Source organism: Sebastes umbrosus, chromosome 24 (genome assembly GCF_015220745.1).
Source record: "Sebastes umbrosus isolate fSebUmb1 chromosome 24, fSebUmb1.pri, whole genome shotgun sequence".
Taxonomy (NCBI): Eukaryota; Metazoa; Chordata; class Actinopteri; order Perciformes; family Sebastidae; genus Sebastes; species Sebastes umbrosus.
The window spans coordinates 9,443,977-9,465,547 of record NC_051292.1 but is presented as its reverse complement, the minus strand read 5'-3'; the positions used below and the strand labels follow the sequence as shown (position 1 = coordinate 9,465,547).

The 21,571-nt window shown below is 44.2% G+C and overlaps 4 protein-coding genes and 1 long non-coding RNA gene across 9 annotated transcripts in view; 3 read left to right on the top strand and 2 right to left on the bottom strand.

Annotated features, from left to right (window-relative positions):
• Positions 1–413: 413 nt before the first annotated feature.
• Positions 414–3,721, bottom strand: cpb2 (carboxypeptidase B2 (plasma)). Its single transcript, XM_037761511.1, has 11 exons — positions 3,564–3,721; positions 3,239–3,314; positions 3,025–3,149; positions 2,838–2,946; positions 2,603–2,704; positions 2,409–2,513; positions 2,195–2,305; positions 2,012–2,102; positions 1,165–1,367; positions 1,001–1,085; positions 414–923 (listed from the first exon to the last, which is right to left on the bottom strand). The coding sequence occupies exons 1-11, from the start codon at positions 3,638–3,640 to the stop codon at positions 718–720; spliced, it is 1,290 nt and encodes a 429-aa protein (XP_037617439.1). The 5' UTR covers positions 3,641–3,721; the 3' UTR covers positions 414–717.
• A 2,256-nt stretch (positions 3,722–5,977) lies between these two features.
• Positions 5,978–9,423, top strand: alg11 (ALG11 alpha-1,2-mannosyltransferase). Its single transcript, XM_037761526.1, has 5 exons — positions 5,978–6,118; positions 7,168–7,389; positions 7,545–7,916; positions 8,030–8,595; positions 8,679–9,423. The coding sequence occupies exons 1-5, from the start codon at positions 6,072–6,074 to the stop codon at positions 8,960–8,962; spliced, it is 1,491 nt and encodes a 496-aa protein (XP_037617454.1). The 5' UTR covers positions 5,978–6,071; the 3' UTR covers positions 8,963–9,423.
• A 316-nt stretch (positions 9,424–9,739) lies between these two features.
• On the top strand, positions 9,740–11,450 carry spp2 (secreted phosphoprotein 2). Its single transcript, XM_037761527.1, has 6 exons — positions 9,740–9,899; positions 9,969–10,096; positions 10,221–10,343; positions 10,714–10,827; positions 11,038–11,086; positions 11,247–11,450. The coding sequence occupies exons 1-6, from the start codon at positions 9,854–9,856 to the stop codon at positions 11,369–11,371; spliced, it is 585 nt and encodes a 194-aa protein (XP_037617455.1). The 5' UTR covers positions 9,740–9,853; the 3' UTR covers positions 11,372–11,450.
• Positions 11,451–11,752: 302 nt separating this feature from the next.
• Positions 11,753–21,571, bottom strand: part of raph1b (Ras association (RalGDS/AF-6) and pleckstrin homology domains 1b) — a 41,160-nt gene continuing 31,341 nt past the window's right edge. For all 5 annotated transcript variants that reach the window (XM_037761521.1, XM_037761524.1, XM_037761523.1 and 2 more), the window contains 9 exons: positions 19,466–19,625; positions 19,051–19,172; positions 18,697–18,762; positions 18,476–18,619; positions 17,799–17,909; positions 17,012–17,110; positions 16,798–16,918; positions 16,524–16,660; positions 11,753–16,442 (listed from right to left, as the gene is read on the bottom strand). In XM_037761521.1, the coding sequence (XP_037617449.1) occupies positions 13,545–16,442; positions 16,524–16,660; positions 16,798–16,918; positions 17,012–17,110; positions 17,799–17,909; positions 18,476–18,619; positions 18,697–18,762; positions 19,051–19,172; positions 19,466–19,625 (3,858 nt within the window). In that variant the 3' untranslated portion in view covers positions 11,753–13,544. The remainder of the gene's footprint in view (positions 16,443–16,523; positions 16,661–16,797; positions 16,919–17,011; positions 17,111–17,798; positions 17,910–18,475; positions 18,620–18,696; positions 18,763–19,050; positions 19,173–19,465; positions 19,626–21,571) is intronic.
• On the top strand, positions 17,046–17,404 carry LOC119483438. Its single transcript, XR_005205683.1, has 2 exons — positions 17,046–17,171; positions 17,202–17,404. It is a non-coding gene; the product is annotated as an uncharacterized LOC119483438 (long non-coding RNA).

Genomic DNA, 21,571 nt, shown 5'->3' with positions numbered 1-21,571 from the left:
ACACAAAAAAAAACAACAGAAAAAAAAAACAAGACTAAATATTAAAATATAATTTCAATTGGATTTTACTGATATTTTTGTAATGAACATGTAGCATGTAGACTAGTTTATATAATTACTGTATTGAACTTTCTAAATAAAGTATTGGAAAAAAATACCAATATTGATGTTTTTTATGGTATTTTATAGTTATTAATATTGACTGACTGATGCTGATTATAATAAAGGTTATTCTGACAATTAATACTGTTGTGAAATATCATGAGAAGCCCACTCTACAAGGCAGATAGGTATACCACTTCTGTTTTACTCCTACAAAATATAATCCCACATGTAGACACAAGTGTTTCCAATATTCTGTCTAGTTTATGTTAGTGTATAGGCGTGGTCAACACATTCACAAAGCAAGGACGTTTTTTTAAATTCTTATTTATTTTTAATGCAGAGCTACTGCATTAGATTGCATCACATCGTACAGGGTTCACATTGTTTGGATAACTGAATGTATATTAAGACTACACACATTATTAACACCATCAGTAACACAACTATAACCTTAATATTGATATCTCCAAGAAACAATTTCAATATCTGTGTGATATATGCATGATGATGTAGTTTGTGTGACACGCTATGTGCTCAGTAAGTAACAATAAACAGAAGAAAGACATTGTATCTGTAACTTCAATCAGTGGCAGGTGTAACTGCTCAGATGGTTTAAGGAGGACTTGTTGGAGCTTGTGTTTTCTCTATAACCTTGAGAGCAATGGTCTTCACAGCAAGGAGGGCTTCATTGCAGGCCCCGGAAATGTGAGATGGTGGCAGGAGGAAGCCGTAACGCCCGCGGTCCTGGAGCTCAAATGTGAAGGAGTATTTGATGCCAAGGTTGTACGCCCAATCATCAGAGCCACCAGGAGCCAAATCTGGACAACAGACAACGACATTCATGTGTACTTTGTGAGTGACTGAACCAAGTCAAGCTGATTTTTGCTTTACTTACATATTGTCTTTGCTCCAGAACCATATTTGTAGGTGCTCCTGTAATATCTTCTGATTTTCTGGGCAGCTTCTTGGACCATCTCGAGCTTTAAAAAAAAGAGTTTCTGTGTTTTATCTCAAGTGCTTTTCTGTGTAAACATGTAAGCTATGACTGTAACCCCTCACCAGGTCTTTGTGGTTCTCTGCTTCCTCTAAGGTGCAGGAGAACGGGAAGAGCAGCATCTGAGAGTAGGAGTGGATGCTGAGGTAGATCTGGACTGTGTCCTTGTGAGAGCGCAGGAAGTTGGCCACGGCCTCCGACTCTGGTTCCGACTCCGGGAACGCACCGCAGTAGATCTCAGTGCAGGGCTCATCAGAGGCTCCCTCCGCTGGAAGACACACAATCACTTTATCTTATAGATGCTACTGAGATTGTCATTTATGATCAGTTAAAGGTCCCATATTATACTCATTTTCAGGTTCATACTTGTATTTTGTGTTTCTACTAGAACATGTTTACATGCTGTTATGTTAAAAAAAACACTTTATTTTCCTAATACTGTTGGCCTGAATACGCCTGTATTTACCCTCTGTCTTAAACGCTCCGTTTTAGCACATTTCGACGGAATTGCGATGGAATTGCAACAGAATTGTGTTACTAGGCAACAGCTTTGGTCCATGTGTACTTTCTGTCAGTAAATGTTATTCACATACACTGAAACCAGGAATAAAATGGGACACATTTAGATTGTTTACACTTAAAACTGTGTAATGGTCTAAATATTGTATATTTGTGACATCACAAATGGACAAAAATCCTGACAGCTTCAGAGTTTCTGAATACGGGCTGTGTGTATTTCCCTGTGGATAGAGCGTTTCGATACTTTCACCGTATTTATATAGGACTTAAGCCTGTTTTATAATAAAAAAAACATGAAAATCTCCCTTTTTATAATATGGGACCTTTAATAAACAAAAAAAAAAGAGTTCAATGTGTTCATCAAAAAGGAGTGAATGTGAGAGGAACACTTACTGCACCAGTTGGCATCAAAGTTTCTGTTAAGGTCGACCCCGATGCAGTTGCTGCTCTTGCTGACGGCGCGGTTCTTCCTCCACATCCTGTTCTGAGACAAAAACAAACAGGGGCAAATCATAAAAATCCATTGAAATAGCTTCCTTTATGACACTTAACAATGTATGAAATATCTATTCTTACTGTTGTCCACGTGTACTGGTATCCATCAGGGTTCAAAACAGGCAGGATGTAGACATCCATGTTGTCCAGGATGTCAGTAATGTCTTGGTTTATCTTGTAAAATCCCAAAGACTGTGCAAAATAGGATGTTGATTTTAGTGCTCGACCAGTCTGAAACGGACCTGATAGAAAACAAACAAACAAACCCTATTGATACTACATTAGATATACTCACATATTGTACAAACCATAAGCAGAAAGCAGGAGAGATCCACTCTCTGGCATGGATCCCACAGTCGATCCACATTGCTTTCTTATTCGCCCTGTCGTTTAGAGACAACTGAGAAAGAGAGACTTTGTTTAGCTCTCAAATAATGCTGATTAATGCTGAATGTATGCAAAAAACATCTTTATCATGGATGAGTGTACCTTCAGAACGTAAAGCGGTCGCTTCTCATATGAGGAGCCAATGAGAATGGCTTTGACTGTGCTCGGGTTGTCCTGTTGGGTCCTGTTTATCCAATAATAGATCTACAATGGAGACAGGGTGTTTGGATGCAATATATCCAATATGTCCTGTAATAAAGCCTGTTTGTGACGCTTAAAATGTTCAATTTGTTGAATTATGAAGCTGAAATCTGATAGGTAGAGATTAAAAGCATACATCTTCCAGACTGTGATATCTCTCGTAGAAAGTTGAGCTGCTTCGTGGGTCGGTGGAGTCGTTCCTCGTCTGCATTTCAATCAGCTCCTTGGCGTTGGCCAGTAACACCCTAAAATAAACATATACATGACATGAAATATGATACAATGCTTTGTGAGTAATATATGTTTTCAGACAAGCCTCTTACTCATGTGTTATGGCGTATCTCTGCAGCAGATCCTTGACAGTCTCTGAGCTGTTTGCAGGAACAAACAGGTGGACCACAGTTTCTTCTTTGATGTAGTGAGGTGAAATAGGCTGCCATAAGGCTGTCTGGGAGAAAATATGTCACATGATGAATCATAGAAGGAAAAAATAAATAGAGGGATGCAATCACTGATGAAGAAAAATACAATTTCTACCTCATATTGAGTGGAAACATTCTTCACGATGTCCACTTGTTCCTGTGTTTTCGGTGTGATTGATAGAATTTGGTCTCTGGATAAAAAGACATCAGTAATGGGAAAAATCATAAACAAATATGTCACCTGTGTGCCAGAATACAAAGATGAGGTGTAAAATGTCCAGAAGCTTTGTTAAAAGCGTGTCATTGACCTATAGAGTTTGCATCACAACATACATGTTATGAGGATGTGTGTTTGCATAAGTGTGTCACAACCTATTTTCTTAGTGGGACAACAGTTAACACAGAAAACAAATAAATACATTCTCAACAAATCAACTTACTGTGTTTCTGTGCAGCGTCCTGTCTTCAGGAGATTGTCCAAATTCATTAAAAAAAACAAAATCAAAAGAGCCTTCATGATGTCAGGATCCGGACTGGAAAATGATAGCGGTCTGTTCAACCCATGAGGGATAAGAGCACATTATTGATTCAAACAGTGTTTATTTAGAAGTTAAACATTACTCTTTTTGAAAACAAAGCGGGCATAGGTCATGGCTGACAGGCAGCAAGTTAGTATATTGCTGGTGCTATATTTTCAGCAGTTAAAATATTTGTATAATTTACAAATGCCTAATGATGATGGCTAAGCTGTCATCCATGATGGAGAATGACTCCCACCCCATGTAGGACACCATCTCAGCACTGGAGAGCTCCTTCAGCGACAGGCTGCTCCACCCAAAGTGTGTGAAGGAGTGCTATCGCAAGTCCTTCCTTCCTGCAGCTGTCAGACTCCACAACCAGCACTGCTCCTAGTAGACCACAACCAGCACTGCTCCCAGTAAACTGACAATAACCTGATATCTTCAGGTGGAATTTCATTCATTCATTCATTCATTGTCACTGTGCAATATCATTTTCCACTTGTGCAATTTTGTTAATAGTCTGTTTATTGTCAATACTGTATATACTGCTCCTATTTTTATACTTCCTTCTATTTAAATGGTTCGAAATGCTATTTTATTAATCAATTTTGAGATTATTTATCACCATTATTCACAGATTTTAGGGACAAAATATTTCTATTGCAATTTCACGTTTTAAATAAACAGAGCGCTGCTTTCAGTTCCATGTCAAAAACTCTGAATGTTATATCCTTTTACTTTGTTATTGTCATTTATAGTGGTTATTTGCATCAATTCAAATGATTAGAAAAGAAATTACTGTATTTTCACTAAATATTTGTTTTGATTAAAACATCTTGGCATTAGTAGTTTTAATTATATATTATAAGCTGCTTAGAGCTATAGTGTTAGGAAGTTAAACAGGTCATATTTCTCTCTCTATTATCTATTTTATATTGCTGTGAAAACGTCTCCTTCAAACAACTGGATTTATTATTTATTTATATATTTTATTATATATTATTATTTTTTACTGTGTTAGCTGATGCATCTTGTTTTTTGCACTACCCACTTTGCTGCTGTACACTGCAAATGTCCCCACTAATAAAGGAATATCTTATCTTATCTTATCTTAACACTACACAGGAAGCAGGGATGTTAAATAAGTACTTACATAAAGAGTTAATGGACTAATAACCTGCGAGGAGAATAAATCAGTGTCCCATACTTGCTTAATAAATCGATCTAGAGCTTATTAGAGTAATTTAAATTGATACATAATAACAAAAACAAAACAAACAGTAAAACATAACAGGTAATGTCTTTAACGTGTCTGTAAAACACTGTTCCAGCTCAGCTTGGTATGGTAGGATTTTGGCATCTTAATAGAAAATGCCTTCAGTTGGTTGCTTCGTCTTAAAAACTAAATATTCTCTTATTGCATTTGGCAGAAAAAAAAACACAAACAGGAACAAAATGCTGCTAAAAAAAACCAAAAACACAACTTAAGAGACATAATGCAATAGTGCCAATGTTTTTGAACTTTTTAGCTATTACAATATCCAGACAGTCGAGCACGCAAACATGTACACACATCCACAAACGCACCCTTTCTCTCAAAATGTAAGCTGTCAGATTAACATCTATTCACTTCCCTGACTGGAGCAGATAAGTGTTCAAAAGCAAGCACACATACACAACACAGTTTAGATCAAGTGACCCTTAAAAAGACTTTTATAAAACTTTGGTCCACCAAGATTTGTGTGACTGATCTATGTATTTGGCTGCATGCAGTTTGTGGTGGCAGTTTCTGTTAAAACAAGACACAAACCAACGTAACAACTTGTCTTTCAGTGAATTTAATAAAAAAGGCATACATTAATAACTAAAACATCTGCAGATGGACTGCAGATGGACTCACGAGCACAGCCACCTGTTGTGGACTGTGGCAAGTGAGCCCCGAATACAAAGAGTAGTCAGTATTTATACATTTAAAGCATAACATGAAGATAAGTGCAAAGAAGAAAAGAAGAGAAGGATAGAAAGTGTATCAATGCGTCAGCACACAGCAGACAACAGAGCATCACAAGACATAACAAGTATTTCAGCAATCTGTTGTTTGCAGTTACAGAGAACTAAAATGTCAGGTCACTGTCCTATGGTGACGAAGTTGAACATGTGAGGCCCTGAGATTATCTAAAGGTACAGTGTTAAACTGCAGATATGAAAATTGCCATTACAAGTTCTTATCTTATCTTATCTTAAATTAATGCAAGCTGCAATATGACTCTTCATCAATACAAGCTGGTAAACAGTGTGTGCAGTACCACCTCCTCGCCGCTGGGTGGCGCCACCTAAATATAACAACTGCGTTGGACAAACACAGGAAGAGGAAGAGGAGAGTGACAACCAGGAGGCTGATGTGTTGTTAAGTTTCTCTTTGGCAAGATGTCAGGCCACGATCAGCTAGTGCTCTGTTTGTGTGAATTAACAAGGTAAGATATGAAACTAGCTTTAAAAACAAAGTGTTTATTTAAATGTTAACATGTTAATAGCTTGTTTATGTAACTGTAGCTGCTATACAAGCTGCTGCTCTGCTGGTAGCTAGATAGTAATAACAGACACTGCTACAGTTTGACACTATTTCAGGTTATTTAGCAATCATGTGATGGTTGTTATCTTTAGATTCACATTTTTGTAGTTTGTTTAACATTACTACTACTAGCATTACCATGAACAAGCTCTTTATTAACTCACTCACATGTAGGCAGCCCTTTGCTCCTTATAGTCATACAGTACAGGCTGTAGTCTAGCTATATATGCTAGTCTAACTGTATGTAGCAATATTCCTTTAAACATGAGCTTATTATGACTTATACAATGCCCTATGTCACAACAATGTTCCTATAATTCTCCCACATCTTGGTTACATCTAAGCTTTTGCTGTATTTGTTGACTCTTTTAGGGTCACAGTCTTTAATCATAAGGGTATTTATAAATATAGTCTTTAATATAGATAGATAGATAGATAGATAGTTACTTTATTGATCCTGAGGGAAATTCAAGTTTCCAGCATCACAGTTCCATAGTGCAAAAACATGTTAGTAAAAAGACAGTCAAAAAGTTAGTGGTGCAAAGTACAAAAAAATATAAAAATACAAGGAGATGAAGAAAACTGTTATTACTGAATATAGTGCAGGTTAACAGCTGTGATACACGACAATTAAAACAAGTGAATATAGTGCAGAAGAGACTGTTAAAAGTGAGTATAGTGCATTATTATCTGTCCTGCAGACCGTCCTCCTTTGTCTCCCTATGACTCTGGTACAGCCTTATGCAAAGTCTAAGAAGACAAATCTGTGCACATCTTTAAAAAGCATCTGTTTCCTTTCATTTTGTGAGTTAATTCTACTATCTTTTATATATTCTCTCTCCCCCTTTCTCCTTTTATTTTTCTTCAAAAGCCCTTTTATTTTGAAAAGTGCCATAAATAAGAACATCTTGCTTGCTAATAACGCACTGTGTTGTGTCTTTGTTGTTTCAGGTTGCTATGGAAGTTGCTGCTGCCCCTGGTGTTTCTGTGCGTGCTGCTGATCGCCGTCCTGGTCCTGCTGGTGCTGGCGGTGCGCTTCTGGCTTCAGAGCAGCAGGAACGCTCGGCGGGCGAGGGACGGCCGTCCCACGGTGGCCTTCTTCCACCCCTACTGCAATGCTGGTGGTGGGGGAGAGAGGGTGCTCTGGTGTGCTATCAGGGCACTGCAGAGCAGGTAAAGCTGATGTTTTCTAGCTAGATAAGTCACTGAATCAGACCTGAGTAGAAAGGGAATATGAGTCAGGAATACATCCAAAACAAGGTGTAGCATAGGTAATTTTGAATGGCATCAAAATACCTTCTTCTTAAAGTTAACCCACATCTGCACAGGTACGCGGACATCAACTTTGTGGTGTACACGGGGGACCTGGGTGTGACGGGCCAGCAGATCCTGGATGGGGCGCGACGTCGTTTCAACATCGTGCTCCCCCGCCCAGTTCAGTTTGTGTTCCTGAGGCACCGGCTGCTCGTGGAGCCCGGCCTGTTTCCTCACTTCACCCTGCTGGGACAGAGTGTGGGCTCCATCTTTCTGGGATGGGAGGCGCTGACGGAGTTTGTCCCTGACCTTTACATCGACTCCATGGGCTACGCCTTCACCCTGCCCCTGTTCCGCTACCTGGGAGGCTGCAGCGTGGGGAGTTACGTCCACTACCCCACCATCAGCACTGACATGCTGTCTGTAGTGAGAGAGAGGAACCCCAGGTAATCACTGTGTCTTTACCAAAGACAATTGTGTCACAAAGCAAAGTTAGTAGCTAATGGGATTCATAACTAAAACGTGCTGCTTGCTAACCCCTCGATTCATAATGTCCTAGGTTCAACAACCCAGACTACGTCACCAACAGTCTGTTCCTGAGTGCCTTCAAGGTGGTCTACTACTGCCTGCTCGCCCTGCTCTACGGCATGGCCGGCTCCTGCAGCGACCTCATCATGGTCAACTCCTCCTGGACCCTCGATCACATCCTGTCACTGTGGCGCGCCCCCAACCGCACCAGCGTGGTCTACCCACCCTGCGACGTCAGCGCGTTCCTGGATGTCCCGCTGGAGGAGGACGGGGACAAGAAGTGCCACTCCATCGTTTCCATCGGGCAGTTCAGGCCAGAGAAGGACCACCGGCTGCAGATCAGAGCTTTCAAGAAGGTGTTAGACAGGAGGAGGGCGGGGCCGGGGGGCAGGGAGGCGCTGAAGCTGGTTCTGATCGGTGGATGCAGGAACCAGGAAGACGAGGATAGGGTGCTCATGCTGAGGGGGCTGTGCCAGGAGCTTGGTGTCGCCGACAGGGTGGAGTTTAAACTGAACGTACCCTTTGAGGAGCTGAAGAGAGAGCTGGGAGAAGCCACCATCGGACTGCATACCATGTGGAACGAACACTTTGGAATAGGTAATTAATCTGTCCGGGGTTATGTTCAGATGTCTAATCTAATTTCCATGATATTAAAAGTGCATCTTCTCTCTTCTTCTTAGGCATTGTGGAGTGTATGGCAGCAGGGAAGGTCATTCTGGCGCACAAGTCCGGCGGTCCCAAGCTGGACATCGTGGTACCGTTCGAAGGAGGCCAGACAGGCTTCCTGGCCGATGACGAGGACAGTTACGCGGAGGCCGTAGAGAGGATCCTGGCGCTCCCGCCCGCCAGCCGGCTGCAAATCAGACGCAACGCACGCCAGTCCGTGGCTCGCTTCTCAGATCAGGAGTTTGAAGCCTGCTTCCTCGCCGCCATGGAGCCTCTGATGGGAACACTGGAACGATGAGAAGAGAACTCATTCTTTGTGTGTGTGTGCATGTACAGTTAACGTGGTAGTGGCTGTTTGACACTTTGAGCACCTTTTACTTTGATGCACTTAGAGCTGCATTTACACTGTAGGACTGGTGAGAAAATCTGATCCAGCTACAGAAAACTGTAGTTCTGTTAAGAGTTTCATTTGTAAATACTAGATTATCCTGTAAAATGACAGTTCGAGCTCTTATCCCATTTATACAGGACGTATTCCTTTGTCAGTAGTGTCAGTTTAATTAAAAAAGAGATGTATTATATTTCGTGTAAACGGCTGAAGGGGAACACATTTTTCTTTTAGAGACAGCTCGTTAATGTGCTGGAAAAATGTAACGGGGAACATATTTATTGTTTACAAGAGCTAGAATTCTCTACATGCCCAAAATGTGAAGTATTTTTGATATTGATGATGAATGTAATAAAGATATGATAAAGGATTGGTGTAGTTTTTCAACTGATTGATTCATTGTTCTGGTCTATAAAATGTCTTGAATGAAATTTCATTTTCTAGGCACATTGTATTTATTGATTTAAACTAATTAGAATACTTAATAAATAGGCCTAAAGACCCTTAAGACTCCTCAATAAGTCAGATTTGAGTTTACATTAGAGGGTTTAGAAAGTCGTCTGATCTGAATTCTTATCGCAGTGCTCTTTATTTCAGGGCATCACCGCGGGATCAATAGTGCCGAACAAAGGTCAACAGCTATTGCGTGAAGGAAGCGGGACAGACAGCAGGGGAGGGAGTGTTTTTTAAGGGGTTATGGAGGATAAGAGGCGGCGCATAGGGGTGAGAGGACAAACGCTGAACATATTTAGAGGGACGTAAATGAAGGACTGAGACACTTTTGGTGCGGTGCTAGAAAATATGAAGACATACGTGCTTCTCTTGGCCCTGGCTCTGGGATGCTCAGGTAAGTGGTGCTCTCTATATTGATCACACATACTGTAGTAAGTAGACTGACTTTCTCCACATCTTGCAGGAGTCCCGCTGTACAACTCTGAGCTGGAGTCTATGGCAGACAGGGGGCTTGGAGCAGCTCTGGCTGAGGTCAACTCCGCGTATGCTGTCGGTCATCTTTACCGGGTAACTCGGGGCTCTGTCTCACGGGTGAGTCTGCAGCGTCTATACCCATTTTTCCATTTTTGCAAGTAGCAATAGCTGCAGTGGATTCTATTTACGGTGTAGCAGTAGTACTAGGGGATTATGACACATATCACATGATGTATGCCAGGTTATTCCCGTGGGCCTGAACACCGTTGACCTGCTGATGGTGTTTGGCATCAAAGAGACGGAGTGTGTGAAGACTTCCAGAAGCAACCCCCAGACATGTGCCTTCAGACCTGGCTTCTTTGTGGTGAGACATTTTAATGTCATCAGGGGGTGAAAGGTTTAGTTTGGTGCCACATTAATGATATGTGAAATAAAAAAAAATGGACTAAAACATGTAAAAACTCAGCATTAATGCTCTTCTGCAAACTACCACTTATCAGTTAAATAATAAATAGTACCTGTACACCACTCTTGGATACTGTGAATGCCTCATATCTAGATTCTGGGTAGGACACATGTTGACAGACTGATGCAGCCCACTGTTTGCATTGGCAAACATTGGCATGGATTTACCAGGACAGTGGGTTCACATCTGTTCTGATGCAGTGGGACGCTGACTAGATATTTGCATTATACAGAATTTTAAAAAATACCATCCTCTCCTTTCACCTCAGCCATCCCTCTCCTGCTCCAGTCGGGTTCGGATGTCGGCCGCCTCCACCCAGGTGGTGTCTCTCAGATGCGGCCGCGACGCCTCCAGCTCCAGCTCCAGCTCCTCCAGCGAGGAGGTGAGGACACAGACAGAGGGGAGAATAGCAGTGCTGTCATTTACACTTTATTTTCTAATTTCTCAAGCTCACTTTCCAATTTTTTTGATTGGAAAAAGCACCAAAAAGTTAAAAATGACATTAATTTGGAAGGTTTTGCATTGAATTAGTACAGCAAACTAACTTAACTATATAGTGCATGTAAATAATATCAAGGCTTTGATTCCACAGATGTTTTCAAGAGGGAGACACCAGTTCAACATCCCATTTGCAAATAGAGGTAAACTAACTATTGATGGTACAGAAACAGTTACTGAAGTGTTTCAACCAAGATTATGTTTCTTTTACATATTCACAGGGCTTGCCTTCAGTACTTCAATATACACTCACCAGTGATATTCAATGCATGTAACTAACCAACTGAAGCTGTCTTTCAACAGCACCGGCTCCTCCTCCAACTCATCCACCTCCTCCTCCTCCACCCGTCCAGCCTGGTCTCTTCCTCCAAAGCCAGACGGCAGAGGTCCCGCACAGAGGCGACACTTTCAACAACTACCTGGTGTGAAAGTTCAGCTCACTCTGGAAACACTTAGTTGCTGTTTAGAAGACAAACTTGAATTAAAAAAAACTGAATTTGCACGTCATGATTTTTGTCCTTTTTCATGCTATTTAATTGATTCATCACTTTTTGGATTCAGGGTTCAATCCCCATAATTAAAATGATTCTATTTGGCTCCTAAATGCTGTTTTATTTTCTTAGTGTTGGACCGGATAAGACCACTAGAGGGAGTCTAAGGTTCACTGACAAACAAATACTGCTCCCAATTTAATCATTAGTATTTGGACTGTGACATCATGGATGCTTAAATGCATTACTTTAAGTGAATTTCCCAGCTACACCTTTCCTTATCCGAATCACTTGAACAAACGAGGAGACAGATTGAGGTCTGGTTTGAACATTTATATTGTGATTTTTCAGTTTATATGCAGGAGGACACATCTGCAACCATTTTTCTTCATTTCACTTGGCCCCACATGTTCACATCAGCACATCAATAACTTACATACTGTACTGTAGCAAACATCCTGTTAAAGACAATGATATTCAGTTATAAGAAACGGCACGCTTGCGCTCCGAGCGGGGCGATCGAACCGCCGTGGGCCGAGCAGGACAAAAAGATGTTGGGGCTCGTGTGGGAAATCATGACACTTCAAGCACACATTTCCACACTGAAGCCAATTTAAAACCAGTTTAAACGGGTCTGAAATATTAATGATATGTCATCCTGGCACACAAGGACATTGTTGGTGATGAGTTCCTTTAAAGGACACGACTAGCACCCCTAAAAATGAAGGCATCGCTGCTTGAAATGAAAACCCTTCATGATCCACTTTTAACGATAGACGAGCAACATTCAGTCTAATGCCAGTTATGATTTAACGCTCTGTACATTAACCAGACATCTTTTTCAACGGGGATCACCTTGTGTGGGTAAGATGGAGTATACTTCACATGACTGAATCCAACCTGTACATTCGACTTCGTGAATTGCGAGACCATGTGACTTTAGAAGGCGGCGGGGGGGGGGGACCAACAGTAAACGGAGTAGCAGCTGCAACTGTACAGGTACAAACTGAAGGATAAAGGTCCAAAAATCAAGCCAACGCACGGGGAACTCACACAGTCCAATGAAGATACACCGTCTCAGGCCTCCTCCTCCATTTACAGTCCATTAAATAAAAAAAAAAAATTTTTTTTTTTGTTCCAGTTGCACAGTTCAGACTTTGCTGAGCATTTGGAAGAAATCTCCTTTCTGCTTTTGACCTCTGTGCAAGACTTTGGGGATAAGGCTTCCTTCTGATTTGTGGTGAGTCTAGAAATGCTTGGGACGACAGATTTTAACGTTTTTTTTGCTGAGTCACTGCCTTCATGTGTCAATTACACCTTCCCATATACATTCGTTTTGTTCCTCTCTAGACTTTGTTGACCATCTATTAAAAGACAGACTCGTAAAAAACAAAAAAAAAATCCTTCCATTTATCGATCATTAAATAATTTTTTATATAAAAGCAAACCGTCCCCGCTTCACGAAGGCCTTTCTCTAATGGTTAACTACTTCACCGCCATATAATCGTACACACATGCATGCACACAATGCACGTATGCATATCCAGTTTCTCTTCTTTCGCTCATGCACACACACACACCGGAACAGCTTTTGTGTTTTACAGCTCGTTCGTACATGAAGTCCATGCAGTACCAAAGCAGAAAGATTTTTTTTTTCTCCAGTACGTGGCACAAACGTATGGCAAAGAAGCGGATAACATGGTTTTGGCTCAGACCTGGATCCAGTAATATTTGCACAGTTCTTATTAGTGTTTATTTAAATGTGCTTGGTGTACCAGATGGGTGGGGTTTACCATACAGGGCAGTACAATAGTCTTCCAGAGAGTTTAGACGATCACAGAAACCATTTCTGTGACGTCAAACTTACCTGCTCCAGTCTTAATTGTCCCGATAATGTAAACCCCACTGATCCAGAATGCCAAGCATGTTAAAAAACAATAATTAGCAAACGAATTGACCATGGTCTGGTTGGGGTTTTAGTATATACACAGTATCATTGTGATCCCAGAAGGAATTCAGGAATTCGCTCCCATTTCACTAATGAATGTTCACTTCCATATATTCTCTCATTGTCTATTCATCCATCTTTATAGTGTCCCGATCGCCAAGTTCAACACTCTCCAGTAAGTTTGGTGGCGTCCCCCCGTTTGGGTGGTGCAGGTGGGGGTCCGCGTCGTAGTGTTGCATAGCCTGAGATGTTTCCGGACATGTAGCCGCCGTTTCCTCCGTTGCTTTGCTTTCCTTGGTCCAGGAGCAGCTCGGGGGGCGGCGGAGGCAGCGCCATGTCGTCCATTGTTCCCGCGGGTTCCAACTTGCCCGAGAGGCCGGCCGAGTTGAGAGAGCCTTGGCGACCCACTGACTTTCGCTTCAGTGTCCGGTGGAGATCATCCAGGAAATTGGGCGTGCCTGAGCTGCCCTTTGGGGAGGTGGGTGCAGGCGGTGAGAGCGGAGGCGGCTCCGGGGTGGCGTTACTACGCCGCCCGAGTGTTGGTGGAGGAGTCTTTTTCAGTGAGCTCTTCCCCCATGTCGAGTTGCTGACGAGGGAGACGGGCGGAGGAGGAGGGGGAGCCTGGGGCTGGGGGTTGACCACGGCTACCCTAGGAGGTCCTCCGCTATGGGCGTCACCACCAGGAGGTGGAGGAGGGGGGAAGAGCTCAGAGGCCGGTGGAGGAGGTGGGAAGTAGGCGCAATCAGGTGGTGGACAAGGGAAGTCACCACCTGTTTGCTTTACCTGGCTCACTTTGGCCTGGAGCGCCAAGGGCAGGTTGGCCAGGTTGAGTTTGCCTGGTTTCGGCGGAGCAGGGGGTCCAGTTGGAGGGTCCTTGGAAGGGGATCTGGTGGAGGAGGACGCGGGACACGGGGAAGAAGGAGGGCCGCTGTTCTGGGGAGCAAACTTGCTGAGCAAGTTCCTCCTGGATTCCTCGTAGGAGGCGTTGAACTTGATGCTGGAGGCCCTCTGCGGGGTGGGAGGGGCTTTCTTGCCTCCGAAATTAGAGGATCCAGAGGGTGACCTCCTCAAGGGGGAGCCCAGGTTTCCAGGAGGGAGGGGAGGAGGAGGTGGAGTCGGGCCTGTGATGGGGGCTGGGGGAGGTGGTGGTGGAGGAGGAGGTGGAGTCGGGCCTGTGACGGGGGCTGGGGGAGGTGGTGGAGGAGGAGGAGGTGGAGTCGGGCCTGTGACGGGGGCTGGGGGAGGTGGTGGAGGAGGAGGAGGAGGCGCAGGTGTAGGAGCGGGGAAGCCGACGTTGCTGTCTGGCGGAGGAGGGGGGAACTCTGGAGACTGCAGCTGTTGGCCACCCCCGGGCTGCCACCTTGGTTTGGTCTTGACTGCAGGTGGGGAGAGGGGGGCTTTGGGGCTCTCCGTGTGATTGGCTGCTTTGGATGAAGCTCCCGGAAACTGACTCGCTAGTTGTTTCACCAACGACATGGTCGGAGCGGCTCCCGTGCAGATGGGCGCTTGTTTAGACAGGCTGTGCTGCTTGGGGAGAGTCGGAGGCGGTTGGCCGGAGATGTGGCTCGCCTGGAGGCTGAACTGCTTCTTGAAGGGTGCAGGTGGAGGGGGTGGTGGTGGCGGTGGGGTCGGGCCACTCAGGGCAGCGGGAGGCGGGGCGGGAGGAAACGGGGAGACGGGTGACACGGGTTTGGGGGCAGTATGAGGGACAAATCCTGGGGTGAAGGTTTTGGGTGGCGCTGGTGGCGGTGCAGGAGGAGGTGGGAACTGGGCTGGCACTGGGGACTGCTGGGGAGGAGGAGGAGGTGGTGGCGGAGGTGGCGGCGGAGGAGGTGGGGGCGGTGGAGCGGGTGCAGGCGGCGGGGACTCCTCAAGGTCTCCGTTTGGAGAGAGGAGGTCGCGTGGCGGGCTGGGAAACCTTTCCTTCAGTGTGTGCTTCAGCCCGTTGGGGTAAAGAGGCTGGCTCATGGGAGCCGGTGCGGGAGGTGCTGGCGGGGGAGACGGAGGGGGAGGAAATGATAATCCATTGGTCTGTGGCGCAGGTGGAGGTGCGGCTGGGGGCGGAGGAATGAAGGCAGGCGGAGCAGCTGGGCTGTGGGGGCCCAGCCTCAACACAGCCATGGCTGACCCTGGCGTCGGCATGGACGGCGGAGGCGGAGGAGGAGGGGGAGGCGGGACATTAGTCCTTGCCGCAATGTGGTTCACATTGGGTTTGACGGCTGCTGCGAGCGGCGTCGCACCCATGGGTAGAACCTGATGACCTATCGCGTGGAGGTGACTGGGCAACCTGTTGTGATTGGCCGACTGGGAGGCCATCTGGTTCTGCAGCCTGGTGATGGTGCTGAACTTGTACATGAGTGGAGCCGGCGAGTGATGCGACACGATCTGAACTGGGGGTGGGGGAGGAGGGGGAGGCGGAGGAGGAGGAGGAGGTGGGGGTGAAGGAGCCAGCTGTTGTTGCTGCTGCTGCTGCTGCTGCTGCTGTGGGGGCATGTGGTTGTAGCTGCTGATGGTCGGTGGCTGCTGCGGCGGCTGCGGAGACTGCGGTGACTGCTGAGGGCGCTGAGAGTACTGAGGTGGCGGCTGCTGCTGCGGGGCTTGTTGAGGGGACTGATGCTGAGGAGGAAGGTACTGGGGTGGCGGCTGTTGGGCTTGTTGAGGAGACTGATGCTGAGGAGGCAGGTACTGGGGTGGCGGCTGCGGCTGCAGGGCTTGTTGAGGAGACTGATGCTGGGGAGGCAGGTACTGCGGTGGCGGCTGTTGGGCTTGTTGAGGAGACTGATGCTGGGGAGGCAGGTACTGGGTTGGCGGCTGCGCGGCTTGTTGAGGAGACTGATGCTGCGGAGGCAGGTGCTGGGGAGGCAGGTGCTGGTGTTGTTGCTGGGTCGGTGTCTGGGGGTGCTGATGCTGCGGTGGGTGCTGTTGGTGGGGCTGAGGTTGAGGTTGCGGCTGGGGAGGAGGCGTCAGGGCTGGGTGATCAGCCGAATGCTGGCTGTGATGCCGGTGACTGTGGGAAGCGTGCGGCAGCGTGGCCCCTCTCGACGTCTCCATTCTCATATGCTAAAAAAGAGACTGCGTGTTAGCTCAGTGACGTGAATCACATTATTCTATAACAGATAAGCCCACATTTTAAGCCCATACCTTGGAGCTTTCCTCGATCTGGGTGCCTCTCTTCCAGGCCTCGGAGAAAATGGAGCTCACCACGCTCTGGGACCGGCCATGAGAGGAGCCCGTGTCCACTCCACTGTCTGAATGGCCTGAGTGATTAGACTGGGACTCTGCAAGCACACACAAATGACAGTAAGACTTTCTGAGAGAAGTGTATTCTTCGTAGAGCAAAATGATGATGTATAATCAGTATGAAATTATTTAGGAGCTCTATTTGACATCTATTCCACTGGTGAATTAAACTGACCAGGTATGCTGGCGGAGCTGGAGCCTGATCGGATGCTGGAGGTAGAGAGAGAGGACCAATCGTAGGCCGCCTCTGTCCTCTTCATGGCTTCCTGGTAGTTCACATATAGTTGCTTGCCGTACTAAACACAAACACACAATGGGATGTAATTAATCAACATCATTTCTCTAAGAAGTGTCAAAGAACTATTTTTTTCTTTTTTGCAGAAACACACCTTGGCGATGCGAATACCATTCACCCATTGGTGCAGGGTCCTGACATCGTCACAGCACAGATACTTGATGTACTGCGACTTCTTCTGGATTTGTGGATGCTGCAAAAAGAAGGAAATATGTATTTTATTACACCGATACCTCACATGTCCACTGAAAAAAGTATTATATATGATATATAATGGTTGCAAGTCTTTTGGCTTTTAAGCATGTAGCATCTCATGATGTAATAACTGAAAATTGCGAGAGGAAAAGTGATACACATGCAAGATTGAGTTCTTGATTTTATGAATTGTTCTTTTTCTTTATAATCTCATTATTACTTGACGCTTTGGCAATATTGTCCTTGTTGCGTTCATGCCAATAAAGCCTACTGAATTGAATTACATTTAATTTAAAAAAAATGCGAAATGTGACTTCTGGCCATTTACGAGACAATTTCTTCATTTTTACAAATAATACAGTGAGTAATAACACTTTATTTACTTGTTACATGGCAATCAAATGAAATTAAACAATTTTAAATGGCATGTTTAATAGAAAGCAATTTTTTTAAGTAAGGGCTAATGCATTGTGGATGTTTGTCTGACAGTGAGAAGCTCTAATGCGTCTCTAGGGGACCATAAGAATTATTTCACATGTTCCCACACACGCTATTTTAAATCTGTACATTGGAGGAGAAATTCACACTCTGTCACGTGTTAGCGTGTTACATATCCGTGGATACGTTTCCATGACACTGACAAAACGCCTCCACTCAGAAGGAAGATATAGGGGATAGGGCTTCACCTTCAGGGCCAGGCAGTAGTCAGTAGGAGCCTTGTACTTGCTGCGGTAGTCCTGGCCGTAATACACGTTCACATGGTCCAGCTGCAGGAAGCACACCAGATCTCTGGATGCCTGCGGAGAGGGAGACAGAGGAGGATGGATTGATTTGGAAAAGGGTCTGAGACTGAGTGAACTGAGACGGTTTGGACCGACTAGATGTTTAAAAACAACGCAAAAGTGTTAATTACATATTAAAAGTCTAAAAGTATTTTTGGAGCACATGCTGTTTCTATGCTTGAGTGAAGTCGCTCTAAATGGGCTTTAAATAATTATGCTAAGAGGATCCCACTGTAGTGAAAGTGTGCATGTTTTTAAGGGCGGTTACACAGATCTAAATTTAATATAAAATGTTTTATTCAAGCGGGTGCTTTAATGTTTTGTAGGACTCAACCTACTTTGTAGCTCACAAGGTTGTAGAATTTAAATAAAGGCAACAAAATGATAATTGTAGAAAGTAGTGCAGCTACTGGTGGACAGTGCTAAAAATAGAGCACATGTGTTTCTGTTGTGTTCAAAGTGATCAGGCACTACAGCAACAGGAAATACCACAGAGCATGAATCTGGTTCTCATAACACATTTCTGTTCTCCATCTTCATTTTTGTCTGAGCCCCGGCGACCCATCCCAAGTCTCACTGACCTTGGCTTTGCCTTTGGGGACGTAGTAGATCCCCGAAGCCCTGAGGAGGAAGTAGCGCTTCTTCCACGACTTCTTCCCGTCCTCCTTCAGCCACAGGATGCCCTCGATCTCCGGCACCGACACCGAGCCGCCGCAGAAACACTCCTGAACAAAAAAAAAAAGTTTATCTTCGATCCTCCCCGCTGTGTAAAAAAAACATTTTCGCTTGTGTATGATCTCACCTCTAATAAAGCCTCCTTATTCCTGTCAGCCATTTCCGATGTCTCCTTCCGCCCCAGCAAATAGTTCTGGGGATGATTGAGAGGAACAGTGAAGAGAAGGCAGGGGCGGCTCACCTCGTCTTATGTTAAATGAATTATTCACCTTTACTCGCTTTAAAGCTTTGACCTACTTCTGACTCTCCTACACAAACACACTCCCTTGTTCACTCCCTGGCTCTCTGGGCCGTGCCGGCACTCAGCATGCATAAACAATGTGTTTGTGTGTACAGCATATGCTGTCAGCATTTAAACGCTGGATGCAGATTGAGAAGATGATCGGACCCCCCGTCTCCCTGTAGTGTAATGGACAGTCACCTGAGGGTTCTTGAACAGAGCGTATTTCTCGATGCGTTCGATGAACATGAGCTTGTTGTGGCTGTCCCGGGTCCAGTTTAATAGATTCTCCACCAGGTTCTCATGATCCTCAAAAATGCGCTCTGAGAGAGGGAGGAAAGAGGAGGGAGCGATGAAGATGCAAGATATGCAGGTTTTTTTTGCTGACACACCAAATGTGCTCTTAATTACATCCCTCCAGGGATTTCTGTTTTTTGGGTGGAGCACAACCTTTAACTGTAAACCTGACGATTAGCCCGAGGGCGCAAACAGTGACTATTTTTAGATCACATAATTATAATACAGTGCATGTACCATTAGTGCCCCCACCCATATACAAACAGACTAAAGTAAAACCGATGTTTATTTGACTCAGGTGTGGTGACTCCTCTCTTACCCATCTGTAGCTCAGTGATGGTTTCCACTAGAGACCAGTCAGGGCTGTAGCCACAGTGGGACTTATCCAGCAGGCTGTCCAGCACCTGCCTGACCGTCTGCCGCTCGTCCACCATCATGGTCTTGGAGCTCTCGTCGGACATGTGGACCCGGATCACCAGCTGAGGAAGACAAGGAGAAAGGAGAGTGATTTTTCTGAAGATAGACTTGTTGTTTACCATAAAGGTGCTACTGATAACATTGATAACATTCAGCCACTAGATGTCGCATTCTCCCTCCCCTGTTGCATCGCATTTACTTCACAACAAGTTGATAAATAAATTAAATAAAATAAATAAAATAAATAAAATAAATAAAATAAATAAAATAAAATAAAATAAAATAAAATAAAATAAATAAAATTTGGAGCCTGCCAACATTTTGAAAATGATTAATTCACAATCATAATATATTTTGTTTAGGAAAAGCCATACTTTTATTCTGCACTTTTCTAAAGGCTCTGTAGATGTATTATTTAAAAAAAATATTTGTCTATATAACAATGATATTAATAAGACCTTCAATGCTAAAAGTTAAGACAAAAGAGACACCAATATAATCCCTATGTATGCACTTCAGCATAATAAAGTACATGGCGTCATCATTTCCAGTTAGTCTTAAATTAGTGCTTTTAATTATATGGATTATTTCAATCAAATGTAAAATCAATCTTTTTTTATGACACATGTAGGTTTATTTATTTTTTATTTTATTTTTTTTACCATTTTAGGCTTCCAACCATGTATTCATACACTCAACAACAATCTTTTATTCTACATTGGCCCCCATATTCAGTCCCTTTTGTTTTGAAGAATATATACAGGAATCTCTGGGTGATTATTGTCTCTTATCACTTAGCAGGAAGCTTGACCAAAGGAGCAATAACCCTCAAAGTTCACGTTTCCATAAAGGCAATTTGCATCCATTAACTTTATGTGAACATATTTCAAAGCACAGTCCATCTGAAATGAAGCCACATAATGTCTGGTTGGGGAGGATGAAATGTGATCATGTGCTTGTTTCAAATACTTCAAACTACTTATGGGGTCACAATGTCGCATATACAAGCGCTAAAGACAAAAATCCAATAATCTGAAGTCCTCGAGCTTAAACTAATCTGAACGAGACAAATCCAGCCTCACACAATCGCAGCCTACATAAGACTCGGTCCTGGGGTGAGAAAAACCAAATAAAGCCCTCAATTCCTTGACCTCCTGTTTGTCTCCCTCCCACCGGGGACCCTGACATCCAATCAGTAGGTGGGTACAGTTGATTGAAGGGAGGCTTGGACCAATGAGAATGCTGTGAGAGAGCTGTGAGACTTAGACATGGGGAGTCTGACCTACATTTCTCACAGGAGGGACCCCTAAAAAGCCCTCTAGTCTGGCAGAAAAATCAAAGTTAAATCAAACCAAAAAGTCTTCAATGGAACCTTTTTATCCAAATGCAATCAAACCGCTTCAATGTCATGAATCCAAAATATAGTAAATGATGAGATCTAGCTGGCTGTGTAGACTGCTGACAACTGCATGACTAATAATTCATCACATCGCACCATTCCCGAGGTTTTCTTTATGTGCCGGCTGTACCAGCACTCTTTATCTTGTCATATTGTATTCAGAGTGAAGAGTAGCCCTGTTCGCTGAAACACTGTTGGGTCTCAACTATTCATGGCATCTAAAAGGGACACCATTCTGTTGCTCTCATTCACAGAGACAGTTCATTCACTGGCGGAAACACTGGTTAGAAAATGGCCTGACTGTGGATTCCCTATACGGACATCCCAATGGAGACATGCACACGCCATGGTGCTTGTTTTGGTTGGACGTGGTAAATGAGATTGTGTAGAATGTGTCTGCATTGTCTCGCAGCGCTCTTTCTGATGTCTTGCTCCCCTACCCGGCAGACACACACACATAATCAAACACTGCATTGACCTATTTTTCTCTGCGCTTCGCTGCCTTCGCCGTGAATGAAGTTCACAAAGAAAAAACGCAGCGTGCGGTAGAATATGACGAGACAGCGATTATTACATGAATCAGAAGGAGTCTTTTAGAAATGAATCTGT